Source organism: Tinamus guttatus, unplaced genomic scaffold (genome assembly GCF_059628265.1).
Source record: "Tinamus guttatus ecotype Peru unplaced genomic scaffold, ASM5962826v1 Tinamus_guttatus_pri_ptg000211l, whole genome shotgun sequence".
NCBI lineage: Eukaryota > Metazoa > Chordata > Aves > Tinamiformes > Tinamidae > Tinamus > Tinamus guttatus.
Genome location: NW_028288745.1, coordinates 8,879,006 through 8,905,689, shown reverse-complemented (window position 1 = coordinate 8,905,689; position 26,684 = coordinate 8,879,006). Strand labels below are relative to the sequence as shown.

At 37.6% G+C, this 26,684-nt stretch overlaps 1 protein-coding gene across 1 annotated transcript in view; it reads left to right on the top strand.

Moving 5' to 3' along the window:
- Positions 1 to 877: 877 nt before the first annotated feature.
- The window catches only part of ABCD3 (ATP binding cassette subfamily D member 3), a 28,648-nt gene continuing 2,841 nt past the window's right edge, over positions 878 to 26,684 (top strand). Inside the window, exons 1-20 of the mRNA XM_088524445.1 lie at positions 878 to 1,017; positions 10,589 to 10,625; positions 12,754 to 12,852; positions 15,275 to 15,363; positions 17,369 to 17,438; positions 18,218 to 18,315; positions 19,007 to 19,130; positions 20,068 to 20,124; positions 21,498 to 21,640; positions 21,969 to 22,038; positions 22,849 to 22,918; positions 23,074 to 23,171; positions 23,255 to 23,346; positions 23,943 to 24,031; positions 24,117 to 24,189; positions 25,009 to 25,072; positions 25,474 to 25,551; positions 25,646 to 25,711; positions 25,817 to 25,906; positions 26,133 to 26,252. Of these exons, the coding sequence (XP_088380571.1) occupies positions 902 to 1,017; positions 10,589 to 10,625; positions 12,754 to 12,852; positions 15,275 to 15,363; positions 17,369 to 17,438; positions 18,218 to 18,315; positions 19,007 to 19,130; positions 20,068 to 20,124; positions 21,498 to 21,640; positions 21,969 to 22,038; positions 22,849 to 22,918; positions 23,074 to 23,171; positions 23,255 to 23,346; positions 23,943 to 24,031; positions 24,117 to 24,189; positions 25,009 to 25,072; positions 25,474 to 25,551; positions 25,646 to 25,711; positions 25,817 to 25,906; positions 26,133 to 26,252 (1,743 nt within the window). The 5' untranslated portion in view covers positions 878 to 901. The remainder of the gene's footprint in view (positions 1,018 to 10,588; positions 10,626 to 12,753; positions 12,853 to 15,274; positions 15,364 to 17,368; positions 17,439 to 18,217; positions 18,316 to 19,006; positions 19,131 to 20,067; positions 20,125 to 21,497; positions 21,641 to 21,968; positions 22,039 to 22,848; positions 22,919 to 23,073; positions 23,172 to 23,254; positions 23,347 to 23,942; positions 24,032 to 24,116; positions 24,190 to 25,008; positions 25,073 to 25,473; positions 25,552 to 25,645; positions 25,712 to 25,816; positions 25,907 to 26,132; positions 26,253 to 26,684) is intronic.

Genomic DNA, 26,684 nt, shown 5'->3' with positions numbered 1-26,684 from the left:
CCTGTTGCTCCTGCCCCTCTACAGATGTGAAAGAAACAGGACTATTGGAATAGTCTGGTCTAGATACCCACCTTTATAGTATAAGAATAAAAACACGATTTTTATATGCCAATAGGAGAACAAGCTTTATCATTGATTCTGACTGCATGCTGATCTGCACTTGACCAGAGTGGTCATTTTGCCATTTTAATGCGAACCATTGCATCAGTGCAGGCCCTAAATATAACTGACCAGGTTGTGTGGGAAGTACAGTCACTTTGTGTACAAATACGAGGTAGTGTTTTGAGGGGTACAACCACCTAAGTGAAGAGCCAGTGCAAGCAGTTATGCTGGCATGAATGTTTTTGCTGGTACAGCTCAACTTGGCAAACTGTTATTAACTCTCCTTGGGGGGGGGGGGGTGGAAAAAAAAAAAAGCACCCCTGCAAGTATAACTGGTTTAGTAGGAGGCAGGTATCGCTGCTCCGAGCGCAGCTCTGCCCTTGATGGCGGTTGTTTTCCTGTACTTACACGGATGACAACTTGTTCCACCCTCTGTTTGAAAGTCGCCTTTGGCAGCTAGGAGAAAAGGGGAGAATAAGAAGTGAGACCGCGGCCAAACCGCCCTGCAGCGTTTTACCGCGCGGCGCCCAGTGCCACATCTGCGCCCGCTCGCACCCGCGTCGACCCCGCGAGGCCGGGCCCGGGCGCCGCTGCCCTCTCACCCGCTGCCCGCGGCCGTCGCGTGGCGGGGGCGGCCGTTACCGTTGCCCCCGTTACGCAACGCGCCCGCGCGCCCCGGGACGAACCCTCCGCGCGCCGGCCCGCGGGTGGGGGCGCGCCCCGCCCCTCGCTCGCTCCCGGCATCCCGCGCGGCCGGGCTCGGCTCCGCTGCGCTGCGCTCGGCGGCTGCACTCGCGCCATGGCCGCCTACAGCAAGTTCCTCACCGCGCGCCACTCCGCGCTGGCCGGTGCCGCCGCCGCCGCCTGTGCCCTCCTCTGCCTCCTCAGCAAGCGCCGCGCGGCGGCGCAGCACGGGTGAGCGGCCGCGCGGGGCCGGGGGGCGGCGGCGCGGGAGGCCCGGGGCGGCGGGGGGCCCTGCTCGCCCTCACGCGCTTCTAGGCCCGGCTGGGGCGAGCGGCCTGGCTGCTGTGAGGCGCTGCTGCCTGCAGCACACGCCCGCCCTCCGTTTCCCCCGCTTAGCCATGAGAGTCTTCTCTGTCCCACCCGTTTCTCCTTCTATGCCTAAATGCCGCTTTTGAGGCCCCCCTTACACCTTCGCTTCGTTAATGAAGTTATATTTGCCTTCTTAATCTACCTGTTTGTAAAAGACCCCTACTGAACAAGCTGACTTTTAGGGGAGCCCTCGGCAGCTCCTAGGGAGGTACCCAGGCAGGTAACACTGCTGTTTTGCTGCTGTTGGGATGTGTCCCTGGGGAAGAGCCACTGTGCCAAGATACCCGATTGTGTCGCCCACAAGGGCGGCCTGCAGGTGTGTGTGTGGTAGTCACCATGTTATGTGACTGATGAGGAACCTGTGTTGGACTCTGTCCCTTCAGAGCTTCAGCGTGTTTGTGGACACTGTTTGCAGAGCATATGCTAGAAACCCAGCATGTTATAGCAGCACAGTTAGATGTTGTGCAGTTGCTGTGACTTATCACTGTGCTGAATTGTGATGGTGAGATGGACTTACTCAATAGACTTAAGTAACAACATACCTGTGATTAAGCAACAATCCTGTTTATTTTGCCTAATAACGTCCATACATGACTTCTTTAAGAGCTTCATAAAGTTAGATAACTTTGTCATATAACATGCATAAACTGTGATCAAAAGAGCAGTTTCTGGAGATTGCTGTGTTGTGTGAGAGTAGAAACAGCAAGGCCTCAAGTTATCTCTGAGGGTTACTCTTCTACCAAGATTGTAAGGCATCTCTTGGGTGTCTACTTAATTTAGTGAAATATCATTGTAAAAAAAGCGAAAAAATATATAGCAAAGCGTGGGACTGGTGAGCTGGGGGAGTTGCTGATACTGTAGTGCAAGATTTTCGCACTTAATGGCTTATGATAATGTGCGTAGGAAAAAAGACTGTGTCAGGCAGATCTGGGAGCATCTGCGTTAGATCAAGAATGTGTTTTCTAAGTGAATCTCCCAATTGCTTACATCTGCCTTGCTTTCCTTTGTATTGAGGAGTGATCACTGAGTACACAGGCTAGATTACTTTCAGCTTGGAACATCTCTTCCAGCATAGATGGAAGTGCAGTGTATTTAATATTTTACAACTATTTATGGCTGTTTAGTTGACAAAAGGGGAACCAGTGCAAAGTAAACGTTCTTTCAGTGTACATATAGTGAGGGTCTTAGGTTGTTTTGTTTCAAATCTGCAATTGGTCTTTGTTAGTTGACAGTAGCTGGACCTTTATTACATTGAGAGTGACTGAATATACTGAAACTGAGCCTTAGCATAAATGTTAAAAATTATACTTGGGATATGTTTCTTTTATGAATTTGCTGGATTTGCTAAGTATGAATTAAAAAAAAAGTTGTTTAGGAAGATGTTTTTAAAGGATATTTCAACTAATGGAGCAATTGGATGAAGCTGAGACTGAGGAAGAAGGATCAGGTCAGACTATCTATATTGCAAACTATCTTTCTGATACCTCCTCTTTTATCTCTACTGCTGCAATTTTCTTCTGTCAAGCCATTGCTTTCTCAAACCTTTTAGAATTTCAGCTAATAAAATAATCACCATGCTTGTCAACTTGGTGGTTCTAGCTGTGCCTTTGTGGCCTTATGCTTCTGAGGCCCTCTGCAACTTTAGATCATATTTACTGCTGCTACTGTATTGTGGTCATTAATTCCAAATTCAAACATCCACCGCTCAGCTATTTGAAAAATAGCTGTGCTGTTTTTTGACTCCTCTGTATTTGAGGGCTATTTTTGAGGATGCTTTTGCCCATCAATCTTTGTTCTTTTCTCCATGTTTCCTTGGGAAGCAAATTTTACCAGGAGCCTTATAGAATGCTACCTATCAAGACTAGGCAGTAGGTAAACTATGTCTCCTATAGCACTAGCCTAGAAAAAAGCATCCATTTATTACCATTACCTTATCCACCTTCAGTCTCATTGGTTCATGTGTCATTCATTTCCTAATGCTTTGTTGCTGATATAAATTATAGCATAGTCTTGAAAGGCACTGTCATTATGCAAAATGTTGGATTATTTTGGAATCAGGTATGTTGGAATCAGCATACTTGTGCTGGTATATGATACTGGCATATAATAAAGGGATAAACCTTTGTGCACTAAGGATAAAAGTGGCCAAGGCCTAGTGAGCCCTTTAATTTCCGTGGTTTATATTCCTCTGCTTCTTTGGGCAGAGAGAGGAGTCAGGAGAGCGTCCTTGTTACAAAGCAGAATTTTACTTCATAAGAGGACTGGTAGTTTTAGCTAGTTAACATCAAGTTAACTGTGTAAAGTGTGTGGCACTTTAAATAGTGGCAGCCTGGAGGATGGTTTAATTTCACGTTTTGTGAATTTTTGTTCACTTTTCTACCTAATGTTTGAGAATCCTGGTTTTAGTGTGAGATGCATTTCAACTTCTCAAATTCTGCAAAGTGAAGTTCCATTTAGGGAGCACTTTAAATGGAGAGTTGAATGCTGCAGGCTCAAATATAATCTAATGTTTTCCTGTTTGTGTTCAACTGAACCATGAAATTGTTCAAATGCGACTATGACTTTTATCTTTGGAACTTCGTTCTTTCCAGTGTAGTTTATTTAAGTACACATAAATGAAATAAGATATATCTCAATATCATAGTTTTCCTAGAATAATTGCCTTTTTTTTTTTTTTTTTGAATTTTCTGTTGAAATGTCCAGCAGGCGCTTGGTACCACTATTGGTTTTGCTGACCGAAGTGGAGAAGAAAAAGAGTACACAAATGAAAGAAATATTCTTTTTTAGCAAAGCAAATGATAGCTTTTTTAAAGGTGTAACAACCAGGTATCTTGCATGGACTTTTCAGAGTGTTCTTTCTAATATTAATCTGAACAGCTGGCTACAAACATGAGAGCAGGAAGAAGACTACTTTTCACCCACTTCTGTGGTCAGACAATTGGGAGCAAAGTCCGACACAACTCCTATGAAACAGTAACGTATGAATAATTAAGCTGTATATGCTACCCCTCTCTAGTAGGTCAAAGATCACTCAATTAGCACTAGCTGGATTAGTCTCAGCTGCCCTTCTCTAAGAGCTGTTACATCACATGCTATGGCTGCAGAGCTGAGAGGTGGTATCCCTAGTAGTTTACTATTTATTTCAACCACAAGTTTCTAAAATCTTCTGAAATGGCACAATAATATAGAATTGCTTGCTTATAGTAACTTGATAGTATTCCATGTTACCTCTTCTGTGCGTAAGTACTGAAAGAAAAATGTGCTGCTTCTCTATTTGGAATGCTCTTTCAAAAAAGTCCATTTCCTTTGAATAACTTTTAATTTCTTCTTGAAATTTGTAAATGTAATTATGGCATCAGTTATAATTTGTGTGTGTTTTTGAGTCATAAGAAGCAATCTTATTTGAGATACTGCTTCATTTTTTATGTGTATATAATATAGGAAAAAACAATCTTGACATGACTCTATAATGAACTGTTTCTGCAGACAGAAGTGACAAGACAGAAGTGACTACTGTTGATCAGGGTCTGACAGTTGAAAATGTTGTTTCCAGTTAGGGAAATGAGTCTTAAAATCTGTCTTAAAGACCAATGGTTCGTTTTTTTTTTTTTTTGTGTGTGTGTGTGTGTGTGTGTGTGTGTGTGCTGGTTACTGTGAGAAGGTTTAACGAAAGGAGGAATGAAGGAAAACAGTCAGAAATCAAATTAGTAGTCTTTGTACTTCGTTCTGTATCATCTTAGATCAAGAAGAAAGTTTAATTTCCGAGACACTGACTGAGCAAGATCTGGAAAGATTGATGGAACTAATAAATAGTACTGAAATAAAACTTTGAATTAATCTGAACTACTATTTTTCCCATGAAGTGATTATGTATTTTGCTGTAATACAAAGATTTCCTGTGTGCAAGGACGAATAGCAAATATTTCTCATAACAGCTGCTTTGGTTGCCAAATAGCTGCATGTTGGTATGAGTTACTATTTTAGTTGAATGATAATGGCCTCAACTGTTACTAACAGTGTATGAGTGTGTGTGTGTGGGGGGGAACAGAAGGGAGTTAATGGCAGTAGGAATCTGCAGTATGTGGAAAGATGCTAGAAAGTGTTTTGGAGTGTGTTCCTGGGCTCACTGGCCATTTCTGTCACCTAGCATCTGTGTTAGAATCAAAGAGGATGTAGAGTATGGAAATTGAACTTTGAAGAAATTAAATGTAGGAAACACAAGTATTTTGCATCCCTCCTGTGGAGAAGAAATGTGAAGGAGAAAAACGCCATGTGCGCCTGGGGCTTTGCTGTTTACGTTTGGCTAAAACAAAGGGAGAGGTTCATTTGTGTTGAGTAAAGTCATCAGAGCTGTTGACACAAAATGTACAGCAAATAGGCTTTATCCAGGTCATATTAGGTGATACAGCCTATGTGCTTGCCTGTTACTGGGCTTCTCGTTCTTTCCTCCAATGGAGTGAAAGTAGATGTCACACAGATATGATAAACTGGATTGCTTCCAAGCTCACAATTTGGCAGTGATTGTACTTGTGTGAATCTGAAGTGATTGCAGCTTTTTCAAAAACTTGGAGGAGCTTTTTGATACAATACAAAACTTTAAATATAGCAAGTGGTAGTTGTAACTTTAGGCAAGCCTTGTTTTATTTATTTACTTCTTATTCACTGTTTACGTATGCAACAGCTTTCAAAGAGAAACCACTCCTTTGAGTAAACATGAAAAAAGCCCTACATCTTCTTACAGCAGTGATGTTAGGGCTATCCAGAATGTGAAAGCGACTGTTCTGACCACTCCTTGCTTCATGCACAATAATGCCAAAAAAACCACATAGATAGGATTCCTAGAAAATGCAGCTAAAACCAAAGCCTGAGGGAAAACCTGCCTGGGGCTCAGAAAATCTGTCTTCACCTGGGGGTTATGGAAAAAAGAGAAACTAGGTGACTCAGCCCTACTCTTAGCATTCTGACTGCCTTTGTTTTGGGTCTGGATAGTTAATTAGTGGTTTGTCTTTTCTTAAGTTGCATAAAATAGTTGCTGTGTAAGCCAAGACCTAGAATTTTTTTTTTCTTTTTTTTTTTTTAATTGGGGGGAAGTAGGGAATGAAACTCCCCTTCCCTCCCCTTCAGTGTTTCTGTGAGGAAAAGCTACAACTGCAGCTCAGGGTGGAGTCAAAGCTTATAAAACCCAAAAAGTCTTAACATTTTCTTGTATATTATTTCATTGTTGTGATGGCAACTTCTCCTGAACTTAATTCTCTATTAGACCTCAGCTTTATTGCCTTCTTCTCAAACACATTCAGTAACTTTTTAAGCTATAGCAATGCAGCAAAGATCGGAGTTCTGGTTTGTAGCAGCATAGTTGTCTGACCTTCTCTGTCCCCTCCTCAGTGCCTGAATGCATTCCCTCCCACCAGGTTTATTTATGCTGCAACTAGCCACCAACCTGGAGCCAAGCAAATTGTTCCCTTGGTTTCTGCACATGCTCCCTGCATGCTGCTCAGACAGGCATGGACTGTGCAGCAAGGTCACTGCCCTTGACCTGAAATAACTACTGTTGCTCTGCCTCCCTGTGAGAGGAGAAGGGGTATGTATGTCAAATAGGGCTTTACACAAGTCATATTAGGTGACAGTCTGCACACTTGCCTGTCACTGGACACTTTGAATCTGTCTCTAGTGATTGTTATGAGCTACCGCTCCCTCACACTGTAGCAGTGCTATTGCATGCAGTCTTTACAAACATTGCAATTGCAATCTCTTTGCTATGTCCCTGTGGTGTCTTGACTGCAAAGCTTGATCTGGAAGCTGCAAAATCATGAACTGTTATGAAATTTTGCCCTATGGATAAAAAAATAAAAGGTGGGGGGGAAGAAAGAAGAAAAATCCAGCGAGAATGGCAGCTGGGCTTTAGAAGAGGTCTGCAATGTGCAGGTGCCTGAGGACTTGGAAAGGCAAAGTTGTTTAAACATAAAAGCAACAGTTATCTTTAGACCTTTGCAGTCTGCTGAACAGAATCTAGTCATCCTGCTCTACAGAAGGAAGGTGGCACCTCCTGAACTTTTAGCTCCATTATAGTTAAGCACAAGATGCTTTTGAAACTCTTCTTTGCCCATTGTTACCCTGGAAGACTTGCTTGTCTCTGCAGTGTTTAGTTTAATTCAGTGTGGATCAATTCCATTGAGTCTTGGTGAACTTAAGCTTTGGAAGGAGACATATTTTTTAGAAATAGTAAAGCTTTACTTATTTTCCAATAAATTCCACAGAACTAATATTTCTGAGACCTTTCTGTAACTAGTCTCAGCTTAGTGGTCCCTTGAAGCTTTCCCCTGTGCTTTCAAATCACTTCTTTTAGTAGTGTTGAAGATGCTCCTTTTTGAGCAACCACTGTTCTGCATATTTCTTTAGAGGGAATAGTTTCTTAGAATTGACAGTATGGCTTGTTTTATGGTGAAAAAATGTTTCAGAGTTACGAAATGGTCCTGTATTCTTTTCCTCTAATATAGCTGTTGAATTTTGTTTGACCAAATCTAGTACTGCAGGTTTGGAAGAAAAAAAGCTGCGCCCCAGAACAGGGAAGGGTAGGAGAAAGAACTCAAGACTTTCTAATATTCCTGTCGTATTGGATGAGCAGTACTACCCTGAACTGTGTTGCATTTGTAATCATACTGCATCCTACAAAGTACTCGAGTTCCAGGACTTACGATAGTCTATTAAAAGTACTGTTAAATTCAAACTGGAGAGCGCTGTGCTAATGTGTCAAGTAAATGTTGCCATAAAAAGCAGCCCTGTGTTTCTCTGTCAAACAGTCCTTAGCCTTGGCTTCTCAAAGATGGTCCCTGCACCAGAGCTGTTTGCACTAGAGAATTTGGGCAACGTGTAACACATGCCCTCCTTGAGCAAGAAGGTGCATGATGCCCCAGCATTAAATAATGAGGGGCCCCACCATAGAGAGCTGAATATATTCCAAATGCTGGGAACTCCACTGTAATCAGATAGTCATTATACTCTTGCCGACTAATTGAGGGTGTCTTTTAGTCTTTAAATTCATTGAAAATACAACCACAGTGCTCACAAAGCTGTGCAGTAGTATAATGGAGTCTGGAGTAGTGCCAGGAGGTACTGGCTTGGGGAAATAAGACTCTATAAGAAGGAAAAGCACTGCAGGAATCGGCCTGTAGAAATTTATTCCAGGCAGAACTTCGACACAGTTGTAAGCAAAATGGTTTAACTTGCTAAAACAGTAGTGGATTAATTTTGAGAGTAATTTCTTGAGCTATGTAGCTACATTTTCTTCACCTATTTTAATCCATGGTTTAGATAAGCTTGTCTCCTTTCTTGCTTTAGTATTAGTTATATTTTGTGTTCACTTAAACACTTGAGACTTTTTTGTGTAGATTTTGAATTTACAGATACTTAATGTGTATTTTAAAGTACATAAATATTATAAATTATGTGAGGTCACAAATATGAGATCATGATTTCTGAATTCCTTTTCTGTATTGGATAATCAGTGTCAGCCGAATTCAACAGTTTCTGCTACTGAATTTATTTCTACAGCTACTGTAGGAAAAAGAAGGTCTAAATAAACATGTAGGAGGTATTCAGCAGCCAAACAGTTCTGGGCCTCTTGTTCTTAAAATATTACTATTTAATGTATTCATTTCTGTGACTTCAAACACTGACAAGCCTCAAAGTATCAAAGCTAGGAATTATTAGAGCAGAACTTAAAAGTAGCATAGTTTATTTTGCATTATTGGCTTATTGACATTGTGATTTATTCTTTCCTAATAATGCTTATTTTCTCCTTGTCTAAAATAAGATGTGATTTGACTGATGTACAGTCAGTGATTGGACTTTGACTTTGAACTTTAGAAGGAAAAAATATATATATTTTGTACCTCGAAAAATTATGAGATGTATTGAGGAGAAGCAGTTTCTTGTACCAGCAATAAACTCCTTCAGCCCCCTGTTATCATGCACAGCCAGGATTTCATCTCTAAGTTGTTTCTTAAACTTAGGGTCCTGTTGCCATTTCGACAGGCGCGTCTTCATGACGGCCTGGTTGCCCTGGCATTACACGTCTTCTGAAACTTTATTGAGTTATATTCTCCTACGTTACGTCTTCATGTTCTTTGTTCTCCCTTTCAGACAAGGAATCTTGCAAGACTTCTATCTTCTCAGACCTCTGTCTCACCATTACCTTTTAATTAGCTTCTTGTTAAACTGGCATCTTTCCCTTCTCACTTTTCTGGTCTCCTCCTTTGCTGCTTTTCTCACATTCTTCTGCTGCCCTGCCTCTTTCTTCCTTGTAATTAAGTTATTTCTCTTCTTTGGCTACATCATCAATAGGTCTTTCTAATGATCATAAATTAAAATAGATATGATTTCATCCTACATACTTTCTTTTCAGACCAGAGTTTCAAAGCATGAGCCTTAAAGCATTGCTACTGTTAGAGCTGCAGGCTGGCTGCTCACATGGCAGTGCCCGCTGCAGGCCTGATGTTACGGACCAGGGGCACAATGCCTTGCTCTGTTCTTTTTCCTGTGAATTTCCCCTTGTACTGTCTTGAAACTCTCTGAGCATTGTAGTTTCAAGGCCAGCCTGCTCTAAATATTTTAGTATGCTGTTTGAAAAATGATTGGTTACAATTTAATCTGTAGAGATGTCACATTTAAGCTTCATATGTGCATAAATTCTCCAACTGCTTCATGTGCTTATTTAATGCTTGCATATACAGAAAAGAAAGGAAGAAGACAATCTAAAGCTATCAGATACACCAGCTTCCCTGTTTTAAAAGCAGGCGCAAAAGATAGCTTTGTATTTCTGGCTCTGTTTATCAGTAATTGAGAATTGTTTTTTCTCTTACTGTCCTAAAAAATGCCAGGGAAGAAAAAGAAGAAAAAAATCTATGTCCATTGAACTCTGTCACAGAAACATGCTTTATAGGCATTTTTTTCTGTAACAGGTTTATGAGCAAATATATAGTAAAATGTGTTATTTAAAAGTCAAATATCACGCAAAAAAAATCTGTGTGGTTTATGTAGATAATATGAAACTTCAAACCTGTATTGTTTGGGTTGCTGAATCTGTATTCATGTAGTTTTCACTCCCTAGAACCATGTAGCTATTCCTACAAAGTGTGTATTAGAAATCCTAAAACACCAGGAGCTCATGCTGGTGAGGTATGACAAAATTCAAAGATGAAAGAGAGCAATTTCATCGCCCTAGATGAAAATAAATGGTCAGAAAATAAGATTTTGTTAAAACAGTAAAGTAGCAGCACATAAATTTGACAGAAAAGACAGCTGCTGCGAAGGCCCTGTGTTGCTCTGGGGAAGGGTATAGTCCTCAGCCTTTCTGTTTGCCTGCTCTGTGGAAAACAGATTAAAAAAAAACTTGCCAATAAAAAGTAAAATACTCTTATTTTTTCTTCTACAGTAAGAGAAGTGGAAAACAAGCGTTGCAGAACAATGAGGTAATTTTTTTCTTCCTAACGTATTTTAAAGTTATACTCATCATTTGATTTGCATTCAATACCATGACTGAAGTTGTACTTGGGACAGAATGAAGTGTTTGGTGCAAATGTGATCTGAAAGGTGCTTCAAATCTGCATTGGTGAAACAAATGGAAAATGGTTAATCGTGTATGGCTAAAATTCGACTGCATAATGGTAATGGTGCTTATTGCCTTCCATTTGCTCTTTATTTCTTTTAGCTCTATGCACTGCAACCAATAGTTGCATGTAGATTGATGTCATTTGCATTTGCTATTAATTGCAAAAAAGTATGGGAATAGATGTCTGACAGTTTTTAAGTTACTCAAACCTCCAGTGGGCTTGACATTTTTATGATTTTTTTGTTTCTTTGGTTTTGTTTTCGTTTCAACAGAATGTATCCCTGCAAGCCAATTTTTTGTTTCATGTTCAAAAAAATGCAGCAGTTAAACCTGAAGGGCAGAGACCGTGAATAGAAATATTGGGTCTTACAGTATTATGAATAAGGAACTACTTCAAATAATTCCAGCATTGCTGGAAACTTGAAGGTTGGATTGAGTAAATAAAATATTATTCACAAACATCATATTAACTTTCAGACGGACCTTTACAATATTACACACTATAAACATTTGTGTTTTGCAGACCTATATCAAATTGTAAAATCAATCAAACAAAAAAACTAGTTTTCTCATATTATTACAATTGTTTGTGATTATACTGAGCGAAGTATTGGTAGTTTAAATGTAGAAATTCAGAGAAAGAGGGTATTGGCATTAGTTTTTGGGCTTGCTAGGATTTCTCGGTAAAAGTTGCTCTTAGCTAAATATTTTTGCACTTGCATATAGCATCTTATCGCTCTAGATTTTGTTAACACTTTTATCTGAGAAGGAAAATATTAGAGTTGATTTGTGCTCATGGTCTTACTCTGAGAGCATTTGGAGTGAACTGCAGGGACTCGGAGTTTGCACTTGTTGCCCATCGTGCTGCAAACACAAGCAGTGAAGGAGAGGGTGCTGCTGGATCTCTGTAATCATTCCTGGGAATATTTAAAAAAAAAAAAAAAAAAAAAAAAGCAGGGGTGGGGAGGTGGCAGGGGAGTGCTTGCTAATTTTGTTTCAGGTAGGTAATGTTGAATCACTGGCTACTTTCTGTCTTTCTCTTCAATTTTGTGTTCCCAAGTCTATCTTTAAAATTCTAAAGTCCCTAATGTTGCTATAAGCATAATTAACGCAAATTGTATAGCATGCAAATGTTTCACATGAATCTTCAGTATAAAAGATAGTAGAGTTATATTGGTAACAGACTTTTTAAGTTCATGTGTCTGTTCTTTTAGTCTAGTTTGGGATTGTATTCTCATGTCAAAACTGTAGAGGGAAAGAAAGAAAAGGCATCTGGAATATTAGCTTATTTTAAAAGTATTCAATTTAGTCAGTACAGAAGATAGGACTATGTAGAGTAAACAATTTTAAAATAGTCATAAGATTGTGTGCAAGGGGGTATTTTTGTCATCAGCTAGATGTAGTTCCCCAGGAATTGGTTGTACTGTTAAGAGGTAAAGCAGTAACAAACTCTGGTTTCACAGGGAGCAACCTTGATCTGTACAGCCAAGGAGTTCAGGCCCCTGGTAGTCTAGACAGAGCATAAAATCCATCTTTTAAAATAGTGCATGGTGATGTCTTCCAGAGGCAGGCAACTTTCAGAGAGGGCAGAATTGATACTCATTACTATACAGTTATGCTTTCATTAATATTACATTACAACTTGTAATAGGAAATTTTAATGCTGTGGTCTGTATTACTTGTATTTCATTGTTTCTAACAGAAAATTGAAATAGCTGTGATAGGTATTTACTAGTGCATATTTTTGCGATAAATCAGTTTTCTTTACAATTCCTGTTACCTGTGAGGGCACACACTCCGGATTCCTACATTTGGTTTGACTTGTGTGAGTAAGTCTTAAACTGGGGAGAAATGTTGGAAATGCACTACAGAAAAAAGATAGCTGCAAGTAACCTGGATAAGGAAAAATAACACATCAACATTTAAACAACTTAATACAATACATAAGAATCTCACTCTTCTTGTTTTGCTGCTTCTGTGTAATGCAGAAAGAGGGAAAGAAGGAGCGAGCGATGGTGGACAGTGTGTTCATTGCAAGAATATGTAGAATCCTGAAAATACTGGTCCCAAGAACACTTTGCAAAGAGGTAAGCATTATCTGCAGTAACAAATAAAACTGAATGCTTTTGGTGTTCTTTTTACAAATTATATCATAATTTAAATGAAATATATATTTCACTTCCATAGGACGAAATTGTGCTACATTTTTTAAAGTGTCAGTGCAATGCATTTATGTAAAAATCTCAGGTATGTTCCAGAGTTGCATCACTTGTAGTCTGGATAATCTGTAACTGATGTGACATAAGCTGACATTATCATCAACTAATGACTACTGTCTTTAGCATATATTCTAAAATGGCATCTCGGTGTTACTTACTTGCTCAATTTGATGCAAGATAATCCACTTCTCTAGGTAGATACTTTCTATCTTGAAAAAGCACGCCATTCCTTTATTTATTTTTGGCAAATAGACTTTTTAGTAAGGGATCGCCTAGAGATAAATATTAGTGTAATGCCAGGAAAGCTGTGCAGTGTGGAACTTAACAACAGCACAGTAAAGTTGCCCATATCAGTATCCCAGTCATGGTTTCCAGAACACTGTGTATATATAACTTTTTTAAAGTGTGACTTGAGCTTGGAACTTAAGTGCTGGACTGAAATAGATTGGAATAATACATCAAACGGTAAACTCCAGCATGTGAAATGTCAACAGGATGGATGAACAGGGGCCTTCTGACTGAGCTCAAATGCAAAAGGAAGTACACAGAAGGTGAAAGTAGGACCAGCCCCTGAGGGGGAACCTATAAATTTTTGCCTTTGTTGTATGGATGAAGTCTGGAAAGCTCAGCTGGAAGTTGATCTAGTCAAGGATATGAAGGGCAACAAAGACCACTTTTCTAAGTGCATTAACAACTACAGGAAAATGCGAGCCTTTTGCTCAGAAAGGATTATCTGTTGGCCTCTTAGGCTATACTAGAGGATTCAGGGACCTTGAGGACCACTGCATTGCCAGAATAGAGAAGGATGCAGCTGGGGAGTCCTTAAGCCAGTTGTGTGAGCCCCAGGAGCAGACTGTGCATTGCTGAGTACTGAGGCAGTTGGCCTCTGTCATCTTAGAAAGGTCATGGCAATTGGAAGAGATTACCCATGACTAGAGAAAAGCAAACATCACACTCGTCTTCAAGAAGGAGCATACTGGAAACTGCAGGCTCAGTCGGCCTTACCTCGTTCCTAGGAGGGTTGTGAGCTAATTATCTTGGAAGCCATCTCCAATCACATGAAGGGCAAGAATGTGATTGCAAGCAGCCAGCATGGATTTCTGAAGGGCACATCACATCCGATTAACCTGATTGCTTTCTTTGAAGAGTTGAGCAGCTGTGTGGATAAGGGGAAGCAGAGGATGTTAAATATTTTGACTTTAGCAAGTCAAAGATGCGTCTCCCACCGCGTCCTGATAGCCAATCTAGACTGGCTAGGTAGATGCACAGTGAGGTGAGTGGAAAATTGGCTGGATTTTGGCCTTCAAGGTTTTTGATCAACAATGTAGAGGGACCAGCTGGGCCCTCTACTGTTTTAGGGAGGTGGTGTTCCACTCTGTTCAGCACTAGTGAGATGGCATCTGGAGTATTGTGCCCTGTCTTGGGATCCCCTGTGCAAGGAGGACAATGACTTGCTGATGATTAGGTGATCAAGATGATTAGAAAGCTGGAGCGTATGACATATGAGGACGTGCTAGGAGGGCTAGGTTTGTTCAACCTTGAAAAGAGAAGGCTAAGGAGAGATAATAGTGCTGTCTGTCCATACCTGATGGCAAGGTGTGGAGAAGTTGGACACTTCTCAGAGATCCTCTGTGGAAGGATGAGAGGCAATGGATGCAAGCTGGGACACAGGTGGTTCAGATTTGATGCAAGGGAGAAAATTCCTCACTGTGAAGGTAATGAAACCACTGGAACCAGGTTATCTAGAGCAGTTACAGAATCTTTGTCCTTAGAGACCTTCAGAGTATCACTTGGCAAGCTGTTAGTGATCTCCTTTAAGTTGCCTGTTCAGTGTGGAACTGGAGTAGGGGGCCTTAAGAGCTCCCTACCAACCCGTAGGATGCTGTAGTTATGGCAGAATGATGTTTCATGATAGCAAGGGCTGATACCTAAACTTCTCTGTTATTTCTGCTCTTCTCATCTAATAAGAGCTGGATATGGTAGAATCATTTACAACTGGGCATACATATCAAGCAAATGTAGCTTTTTAAGATAGACTTTTTTCATTAGATTTTCTTGAGTAAAAATGTAATAATAAGTGTATTTTATTTATCGAAGATATTGTACGTTAATCTATTTCCTTCAAAGTAAACTGATTTATTTTGATAGCTAGGGATGAGAGACTATGAGGTGCATATGGGGAAGAGTTGTTTTGGTTTGGTTTTGTTTTTACAAGGCAGAATTAGAGCCCAACTGGAAAATAAATAGAAATTTAATTGGTTTTGTAACTTACACTTATATTTTGAACTAGACAGGTTATTTGCTGCTCATTGCTGTCACACTGGTACTCCGTACATACTGTGATGTTTGGATGATTCAAAATGGAACACTCATTGAAAGGTAGATATCGACTTGTTTATTTTAAACATTATTTCCTGCATTTAATAGGGAAAATAGTCTATATTAGAACACGGAATCAGACATTTTATAGGTTTCTTCTTGTTCATATAAAACTAGTTGTAACACAGGTAAGTTTATAGGGTGGGGGCAACTCTATTTTTAGAAAGATTTATTTTTTCTCTTGTATAGAATTTCATTTTCTTTTTTATACCAAACTTACCTCTTTTTCTGAAGTCTTTTTTCTTTGTCACATTTTGTACACTTAGGACTTTGAATCTCATGTTGGTTTGAATTTTTGTAATAAGAGAGCACTTCAGAATACTGTAATGCTGCAGTGCTTCTACAGTGAACAAAGTCAGTATTCTGTTACACTTGCCCAGTGCTATGCATTTTTAGGTTTTTGGTCTATGTATGTGTATAGTACTTTAAAAGTCATAATCAAAAACATGTAATGCTGCTAATTATACATACTTTTATTTATAGTGTGATTGTAAGTGGAGATAAAGCACAATCCAAAGTGTTCCTATAATTTCCTAAAATTTATAGCTGCTGTTCTAATGGTTATTAGCTGTTGAACATGAAAGCATCTGCAGTTCTGTGCTTTGCTGATGTTCCATAGTTGATGCAGCACTGAGGCAGCTTCTTTGGCTCTCTCTGTTATCCATGAGTTGATTTAAACTTTAAACAAATCTAGAAAAAATTCTAACAAATTCAAGGAAAAGAAAGTCTTCTTGTATGTATTTCTCCTGTTTACTTTGGAGGCTGTGAACGGTTGGTCCCACTGCTCCCGCCTGTAATATCAAAGATTTTTCTTAAAATGCTTGTCAAAAATTCTTAAATTCATAACTGAATTTGATTTTTAGTATGAAAACTCTTATGACCATCTTTGTTCAGATAGAAGACTGTTTCTATTCCTTCTAAACTGTTGGTCAGCTAATAGCAGCAGCTTATTCCTTCTGTCCAGCTTATATGTTAATTAGTACCTCCACTTCTGTAGTGTTAGGAAGCCAGAAGATTTCTTGCAGTAGTTAGATCTTCGTATAGAAGAAGAGAGTTTATAGATTTTTGGGAGAAGGTGAGAATACTTTTTTAGTATCTTTTTAATTGAGGTCGCTTTTCTATACAACTTATTTTCTTTAAATAAATATCTAAAGTTAGACTTTTTCCTCAGGTGTAAATGATGTTTAATAACACCATTATAAGAAACTGGACAGAGTTTCTATTAAACTGGAGTTACTTTGTAAATGATGTTAAAAAATCCTTCATTGTTACAGGCTGCCCAGAGAGGTTGTGGAGACTCCTCTGGAGTCATCCACCTGGATGCCACCCTGTGCCATGTGCTCTAGGTGTCCCCGCTGGAGCAGGGAGGCTGGACTAGATGATCACTAGAGGTCCTTTCCAACCTCAACCATTCTGTGATTCTGTGCTTTTTATTCTTGTTCCAGTCTGACTTGTGGTTTGGTTTGTTATGGTTTTCTTAAACCACATATTTTGACCTCGCCCTTCTCCTAGGAATTTGACTAGTAATCATGATGCAGGAATAGGTACATTTTCTTCTCTGTTTTGTGTCTCATTGATTGTTTTCTCCATTCCTTCTTTGTTTTTTTTTTTGTCTAATTTTGCGTTTTTGGTTCATTTTGGCACACCTTTCTTTCCATTTTATGCATTTGTTAAACTTGCAAGGAGCAAGTGCCGCTGCGGCAGTCCAGACTGACTAGCATCAGTGAAAGTCTGAAAGCAAAGGAACTAGTATTCTGTGGCCATGTATTTATGAACAGTAAACACAAGCAATTTCCAGGGAAGCAGCGAGATAAAAGCTTCCAGGGTGCTTCTTACCACTTAAATTACAAAAGTATAAAAGACTTGATCCCACCACAGATCCTAGGTTTCCTTGATTACTTACTTTCTGTGATCCACTGCATAGCCTACTTGTTTGCTCTCGCTTAGTAAGTGCTAGTTTGCAGTTTCTCTTGCAACTAACACTGCAGCTTGTGGTCTTTTGCAGTGCCATCATTGGTCGCAGCAGAAAAGGTTTCAAGAAATACTTGTTCAACTTCATTGCTGCAATGCCTGCTGTAAGTGCTTTTTTGTTGCCATGTTTTAAGTAGAAAACATGTAAAATATAAATTTTTTTAAGGAACTGAGAAAACATCTGAGTGCCTGAAACTACAATCTGTTGTTCCATGTGCAGGTCTGTGTTAAAATTTTTAATTCTTGATTTTGGTATGTGCAAGGCGGTATCAGCTCAAGTTTCCCTGTTAGAACAATTTGCTGATACTTAGGTTTTCAGGTTTGTTTAAATATTCTAGTTCTGAAATTCTCGTCCCCTCTAAAAGTAAGGGTTTTCATTTTAGTCTTTAGTTTTCTAAACTAGTTTCAGAAAATGCAGTCTCTAGTGTTTTTTTTTTTCCCCTCCACATCTTTCATCTTTCTTTCGCCCTAAACTCCCCACCCGATAGGAATAAATTACTACTATATATTAGTAGATCTAATTGTTTTGAAGTAGGCTTGAAAATGAATCAGTTTTATATAGTGTTTGTCAAATAGTGATTATTTTCTAGAGTTTATGAGAAGGGATGAACACATGTTATTTATATACTGTTTAATACTTTATCTTTGGATGTGATAGGATGCACTGAGATTTGGGGTTCTTAGAAATGTAAACCAGAGCCTAATTCGTAGCCCTGTGGACATTGAGGTATGGGTGGTCTTCATTGTGTTAAGTGTATTACTAACTTCAGGGGGAGAATTTACATGTTCTAAGAGCTTTTGTGATCTATGCTAATTGATCTGAGTATGTTCATTATTGTTGACTATATTTCTGTCTTTAATTATGTTGCTATTTGTTTTTTAGATCTCTTTAGTGAATAACTTTCTGAAGTATGGACTAAATGAACTGAAACTTTGCTTTAGAGTAAGACTCACAAAATACCTCTATGAGGAATATCTTAAGTAAGTAACAACTTGTTAAATGTCTAATGACTTTAAAAATCAAGTTTAAATCAAGTTCTTTGGTTTTAAACCAAAACAAATCATTTCACATAGATAATAAGAAAGCAGTAAGCTTCTTAGTATGCACACTGGTTAAAAATGGCTTTTAGTTGCAGTCAACTTTCAGTTAAGTGTGAGTGATTTTACCTCTATTGTATGTTGTCCCTGGCACATGTATGAAGACAACAAAAGTAGCTCCATTAGGAAAAAGAAAAAGCTTAGATTGTGCAGATGTGAAAGTTTAACCACATATGAATGCACTGTACTGATTTGATTACTGGTCTATTCACCAAGTCCTTTGGGTATGTTTGCACAGTAAAGGGATTGAGCTAATAAACTTGCAGACTGAACTGGATGCACGAACTTGAGTGGTTGCTTATGTCTTTCTGCACTGAATTCAGATTGTCATGTGTAGTTTCATGAACGTTTACTAACTCAGATGAAGCTCACCCCCAGACTGCTCTCTGCAGAGGTGCTGCAACTAAGACAACAGCCTGGAGCCTAAATGCTTCTGCAGGATTTAATCTGAAACTGGTCAGGCGAATGTACAAACTATGCTGGTTCCCCTATATTTGTATGATGCAGGAGTTTTTCAGTTATTTGAGGTTGAGGTCGCAGGTAATCAATTTTTGTCACTCTCTTTTTGTTTCAGAGCTTATACATACTACAAAATGGGAAATCTGGACAACAGAATAGCTAATCCAGATCAGCTTCTTACCCAGGATGTAGAAAAATTCTGTAACAGTGTAGTCGACCTATACTCAAACCTTAGCAAGGTGCGTCTTTTATAAGAAAACTTTGGATAATAGCTGTGCAAATTTAGACTGTTATGTCAGGGCTCAAAATAATAGTTTTAAATTGTAAGTATTTTTAAACAATACATTGCTTATAATAGCATCTTACTAAGTGTGTGTTGATCTTACTAAGTGTGCAGTGCCAAAAGGAATTGAGTAAGATGATATACTGTTGTTCTAGTCTCTCGCTTTTCCTTTCTAAAATGCTGTTGTGTTTTGTCATGCTTTTTTAAATTATGTGTGTTTTTTTTCTTATTAAGCTAAATCCTTTGGTGATTGAACACTGAGTGCACTTGCCGGGATAGTTATTTGGTTTCAGAACAAAAGGCTGCTTTTTGGCTATATATGATTATAATTTTGGGTAGGAAGATCGCTTTGTGTCCCTCTATTTCAAGTGGGATGTGTTTGTGTGTGTTTTTTCTTTTTCAGTCAGTGTAAAAAAAAAATTAAGCTCTGTTGTGTAAAGGCTACCGAATTCATAGTTCAGTTGCTATTCTTTTGAGAGAAGGGGAGAGAATGAACGGGATTGCTCGAATTTAGAACTTTGCTTCCCTCAGGCACATTGGCAAATATATGGCATTATCCCTCCCCTCTGTTTCCACTTCTCACAATTATTTCAATTAAAAGGGTTTAGTCCAATTTTTCTTAGTTAGTGAAGTACTGTATTCTTGTTTGTTTTCAGAGTGAGTATTTTGTTTGAAGAGCATGGTGCTGTTATGTTCACTTTTTGCATGAACATGACCAGGAAAACATAATGTGGCTGAGATTTCTTTTATCTAGCACTTGGTTTGCATAGCAGACTAAGAAACATTGTGCTTTTAATGCAGAGCATAACTCTTTTGGGGAGCAGGGGAGGGAACATTATTATATTAATGTTACTGGTATGTAGTAATGCAGTTTTTCTTATTGTTTGTTGCAGCCATTTTTGGATATAGTTTTGTATATCTTCAAGCTAACAACTGCAATAGGAGCACAGGTAAATGAAATGTTCTTTTCAATATTCAAAAATGTTATCCCCTTCTTTGGCTATAGCATTGCACCTATTTGGAATCTTGAGGGAAACAGTAGATGTTAATTATGGATTTATTCATTAATTGAAAGGATATGTCAAAATAATTTCTTATATATTTAAATGCTTTCTCGCTTGAGGCAGGGAAAATAATACTAGAATTTGCAGGCACTCAATGAAATATTTTAGAACACAAGAAAATTCCTTTTTCTTCTAGTAGTTGGTCAAAAATCTTGTTTACTAAGGTGTCCTTTCAGGCTGTGTTATAGCTTGCATGACTTTCGGGTAAAATCCAAGTTTCTTCCTAATCTCCATAAGATGAAGCAGTTACTTACATAGGACTTAGTACTCCCAGGGATGAAATGTAAGCAGCAGCATATTATTACCCAGGAATATTTTAGGCATTATTAAGCAGAGGTTATTTTTGCTAAAATTTGGAAGGCTGGCAGAAGTCTTAGTAAAAGAAAACCTGCAACAAGCAACCCAGCTAATATGAGGCTATGTCTGTTAGCTAGTATTTTAACATCTTAAAAAAAAATGTAATAAAATGATAGTCAACTTTCTTTTGCCATGTTTCCAAATGAAGGCTTGAGTTATGCTCGATACCTCAGCTGGTCCTGTTTCACTGTCCAAAGGTTTCTTCTTGGTCCATTATGCCAGCCCCCAGCTTTGCCAATGCCATTTCTGAGCCTCAGCTGAGAGGTCTAGATAAACCATAGTCACTCCAACATCCTTGTATTGTTTCCGTGATACAGATCTGCAAACAGTTTGTCAAATTCAGTTGATGCTTTTGGCTTTTTGCTGCTCTGCGCTTCAATGTTATTTAAGCATGTTGCAGTTTAAGAGGCTCATGTTGCTGTTAGCAAGCCCTGATTGGCTACAGCTTGGGCTTCAGGAGGATGAGAGATCTCTACCAGGACTGCTTGTGAGAAGCAGGAGCTGCATGGGTCAAGAAGGGTGGATGGAATTGGAATATTGGCAATTATGATAGATGTAGCAAAATTATGGAAAAAGAAACGAATAGAAATGGAAGGAATTGAGAAAGAACCGGAAAATTTCTAATGAGCAGGGACAATAGGACATGAAGATTGTACTGGGAGAAGATAAAAAACTTGCATAGAATGGGATGAGGACGTCATTTGGGGACAAAGAATTTGGGGGAAGAAAAGCATTGCCTTTAACACTTAAAAGGGGAAATGTAGTGGGAATTGCAGGAGTATTATAAAGGAGATGATACGTAAGGCAGGAGTGAAGGGACTAAAGCATTCTAGGAATTTTGGGTACAGGTGTTGCAGTTGGAGACTGACTAGATAGTGATTTATATATTTTAATATTGACAGGGTCCGGCTAGCATGATGGCATACTTGATTGTCTCAGGGTTTTTCCTTACACGCTTAAGGAGACCCATTGGCAAGATGACTATTATTGAACAAAAATATGAAGGAGAGTACAGATACGTCAACTCACGGCTTATTACAAACAGGTATAGATATATATGGATGGTAAGATATAAGCAATATGGCATATAAATAGAGGCTGGATTTTAAAAGTCTTATACAATTAGTCCTAAGCAAGGTATGTATATATTTATGCAGATTGCTGTTAAATAAATCTGTGGTGTAAGAAACCTATGTTTAAATGTTGTGGAAACATAAAAACTCTTCTTATTTCACAGGGTAACTGAAGAATTACTGTTCCAATGCTCTGTAGTTTACTGTTTGCTGAAGAATTACTGTTCCTATGCTCTGTAGCAACTGACTTTTAAAAAGATTTTAACAAAATTAGTTATATTCTTTTTTTTTTCTTTTAAGTGAAGAAATTGCTTTTTACAACGGAAACTTAAGAGAAAAACAGACTATTCACAGAACCTTCCGTAAACTGGTAAGAGAATGTGTGTATGCTTTTTATTAAAATGTTTTAAAGGAGAGAGGGGAAAAAAAAAGTGAAAAGTACATAAAAATGAGTTTTGTCATGATGCTTCATAAAGTTTTTTTTTCACTAATATTCTGTGTTTTCTCTAGTTTTATATTGTCATAATTTGTGAAAGTTTGGGGTCAGAAGAAGGCTTATTTAGCTCAATTTCAGTTAAGTTTATTCTTAATACCGTTGATAAGTTGGCAATCTTAAACTTGCCTCACTGATTGTCAGGTTCACTTTTTTGGCGGAGGGGAGGGGAATGGCAATTGGTACTCGGTTTTAGTTAAAGTAATTACTGTAATTGAAATCAATTTCATAAACTTTGAATGAATCAATGGTCAGAAAAAATGCTAGTGCAGTGTAATACTAAGGGATTCCATATCCATTTCTGTATTTAACTTTTTGAAAAGTTTTCATGTGCTAATCTCTACTGATGGTTTTTGGCAAACATAAAACAAATTTGTAGGCCGTAAACACACACAACACATACTTCAGATAATTTGGGCTTTATTTTGCCACTTAGTATTTTTACCCACCACCAGGACTATTCTCTCGCTACTTTTGAATGTAAATTGTTTTGATCTAGAATGGGAGTCTTTGCCCACGGGGACACTTGTACAATGCTTAGCACATTTAGGTGACAGGAATTGTTGAGGTATTTTGGCTTACTGAAAAACAAATAGCTATGCTTGGAATACAACTTCTGTAATATAACACAAGTGAGTGAAACAAGTACTGATATAATTTGACTTTTCTATTTCTGTATCTTATCAGGTGGAACACTTGCATAATTTCATCTTGTTCCGGTTCTCTATGGGATTCATTGATAATATCATTGCCAAATGTAAGTGTTTGCCCTGTGCTAATGATCTTCTACAGATAACAAATTAAGTGCTAGGATTTTTATGTACTTTTCACTTTTTTCTTTTTTCCTTTTTTTTTTTTTTTTTTTTAATTCACTTTATGTGTGGTTTAATATTTACTCTTTAAAACTTGAAGACTTTGCCACTGTGGTTGGTTACCTGGTTGTTAGTCGTCCATTTTTGAATCTGGCTGATCCTCGCCATCAAAATAGTACCCATGCAGAACTTCTGGAGGTAAGCAGTACGGAATAAAAACAGTTTTCTTAATTTAAATTTTGTCCATATAAAGCATTCTTTTTTCTTTCTCTCTGCTTTAGGATTACTACCAAAGTGGAAGAATGCTGCTAAGAATGTCTCAAGCTTTGGGCAGAATAGTGCTAGCAGGACGTGAAATGACAAGACTGGCTGGGTAAATTTAATAATAGATCAGTAAAATAATATCACTTAAACAATGCTGTTACCATTTTTCATCTTATTCTTAAAAAAAAAGAAAAAAAGTAGGCTATAGAATTAAAACAACGTGGACTTATGTGCTCTGTTCATTGAGGCACCCTAAAAATCTAGAGGTTAGCATTTTGATTTGAAAAACATTATAGTTGAAGAGATATTAGTATGTCTTCTAGGAATTTTATATTTGAATAGTAGCAGCATACATTTGATTGATTAATTAGAAAAAAATAGTAATTGCCAGATACATGTAAATCAGTTATGCATTATTTACTTTACCAAAATATTTAAGTTCTTGAGTTTACTTTTTAAGAAAAAAGTTCTTCTCTATAGTATAAACATTTGGCTATTGTGAGAAGAGATTCTTGTAAAAATTGCTGAAGTCGGAAACTCTCGGTGCTTCTTTTTTTGTGCTAGGCTAATCTTAGTGAAATCTGCTGAGTAACTTGTTGTTTTGGGATTTTAATAGAGTAGTCAGAGCTTATCTGGAGAGCTATAAATCCTAAAATTATATAAGCTTTATAAAGACCTTAAAACTATAATTGTGTGTTTTTTTAGTTTCACGGCTCGAATTACAGAATTAATGCAAGTTCTGAAGGACTTGAACAGTGGCAAATATCAGCGTACTATGGTATCGCAAGAAAAGGGTAAATGTGGCAACTCATATGCAATATTTGTTTCTGTGTGGCAGTCCAGTCTCTAATACTTTTTTTTTTTTTTTTTTAATTTAAGATGCAGATAAGACACAAGTTCTGGCTCTGATTCCTGGCTCTGGAGAAATTATCAACGCTGATAACCTTATCAAGTATGTATATGAAGTTATTCCAACTTCAATATTTTTAAACTAGGAGGTTTTTTAGTCTTTACCACTGTCAGTAGAGCTTTTAATGCATATTATGACAACTTTTCATTTTATGCTGTGAAATATCTTATTTATAAATAACTCCACTACTCCCACTTAGTGTTCATATTCTGTAAGTCGATCCTTTTGCTTTAATGTTAAAGACATTATATCTTAATTATATATATATTAATTTTATATATTAATATATATATAATTGATTATATTTATATATATATAAAATTATATATATTTATATATATATAATTATATATATTATTAATTATATCTATAAAGACATCTGCGTGGACGTAGCCTTTTGAATAGCATTTCTTGCTTTGCTTTGACATACTACTTCCCAGATGATTTTGTTAACATTTTTATGAGATTTCTGCTTAGGAATCTGTTGTTTACAAATTTTATTCCCTGCTATATTTCTGTAAAAATCAGTGGCACATCAGTATTCGTTTTCAAAGCATTTGCTTGTATTTCTATATGCTTTCACTTATTCGATCACTAACATACTGACATAGCAATCCATTCTTCATTTTTTTCAGTTTGAAAAACAGTGTTGACATAGTAGTACTCTTAAAGCACAGGAATAAATTAAGGCAAATTAAGAGATTAAATAGCATTGATAAATCTCTGTGGAAAGAGATAATGTACTGGGGAGAAGGTAAAGAAGTATTGCTGAGTCTTGCCCTGCTCCTAAGGTCTTTCAGTAAATATGCAATGCTACAGTGGGTGCTCTGTTTTTTTTTCCCTGTATCATTTTACAAATAGATTTGATCACGTTCCATTGGTGACACCTAATGGAGATGTTTTGATTCAAGACCTTAATTTTGAGGTAAGGTTTTTACATATCATAGTAAAATATATAATGCTTCATAAAATGTTTTAAAGTGAAGATTGTTTCAGATCTGCTTTGAAATAAGTTAAAGGCCAGTAAATTAAAATGGAGGACTAGATTTGTTTATATGGTATGATTAGTGTTTGAACAAAATTAATTGCAGTGAAAAAACTGTGATCAGCCATTGTCCCCAAAATTTTTTAACCGTTAAAGCCTGTTTTATTGAAGCTACAGTTGGTGCTAAACTGGATGGAAAAAAATAATTGCCAAAATCACACAGTGTAATGTCAAGCTGCTTACGTGCAAGCCTCTGAGGACAGTAACATGTCTCATTATTCATACACATTTTCAACAGTACTTTCTCATTACCGTTTCTGTGTGTTGGGTTTCATTCTTAGGTTCGATCTGGTGCAAACGTTCTGATTTGTGGGCCGAATGGGTGTGGGAAAAGCTCGCTTTTTCGTGTTCTTGGTGAGGTAAGGGAGCAATTTCAAATTATAGGTGGGAGAATCCAAAACACTGTTGTAACTAGACTTATTTTTCCCAAGTTTAAACACTTTCTTCTTGTAGTTATGGCCTTTGTTTGGTGGGCGTCTGACTAAACCTGTAAGAGGAAAGTTATTTTATGTTCCTCAGGTAAGGCAAAGTACTGTAGTGACAGTAGCATTCTTTTTGCTCGTTACTTTGATTACTCCATGTATAAATATTTGATGTACTTTATCATTTATAACTTTACCTCAGAGACCATATATGACTCTTGGAACACTCAGAGATCAAGTCATATATCCAGATACTTTAGAAGATCAACGAAAGAAAGGGATTTCTGATCAGGTAAAAATAATTATTTCTGTAGCCCTTGTCTCACTTAAACCTCATCTGAAAAAACACTTAAGTCACTATTGAGAATATTGTACATCGTTTGTTTTTAGCAATAACTTTAGTATTTTGGCAATATGTTTGATGGTACACCTTCATAATAGTGTAATATAGCTTTTTAAAGTTGCTTCTTGTTTACAATTCTCTTAACCTTTACTTGTCATTACTGTTTTAATAAAAGGTGCTGAAGGAGTATTTGGATAATGTCCAGCTCGGTCAAATCTTGGAACGCGAAGGAGGCTGGGATAGTGTTCAGGACTGGATGGATGTTCTCAGCGGGGGAGAGAAACAGAGAATGGCAGTATGTCTCAAAAGCATAAATATTTACCAAGTACTGGAAATATGTTGACAATGCGATCAGAATTGTAAGCTTTTTTGTTAATAAATATTTCATAATATTTTATAATATTTTCAAGTAAATATTATAAAATATTAAGTAAAATTATATTTTACTTAAAGAACACAAAACCAAAAGCCCTAAATACCTGGTTATTAAGAGCTGCCTAAAAAAATGCCTATCTCTACTCCTATTTTAATAAGAAATATTGAGCATTTGTCACTGCTTATACTCTTGATTAAATAAGCAGAATTTGTGAAATGCTTCTCAGAAATCTGCAAAGATGATATATAGCTCTCAAGTTTCAGTCTTCAGTGAATACCAATTAAAAAAAAATGTCACCCCACAGTAAACTTGTGGATGTTAATTCTTAGTTTAAATTCTAATCTTGCAATA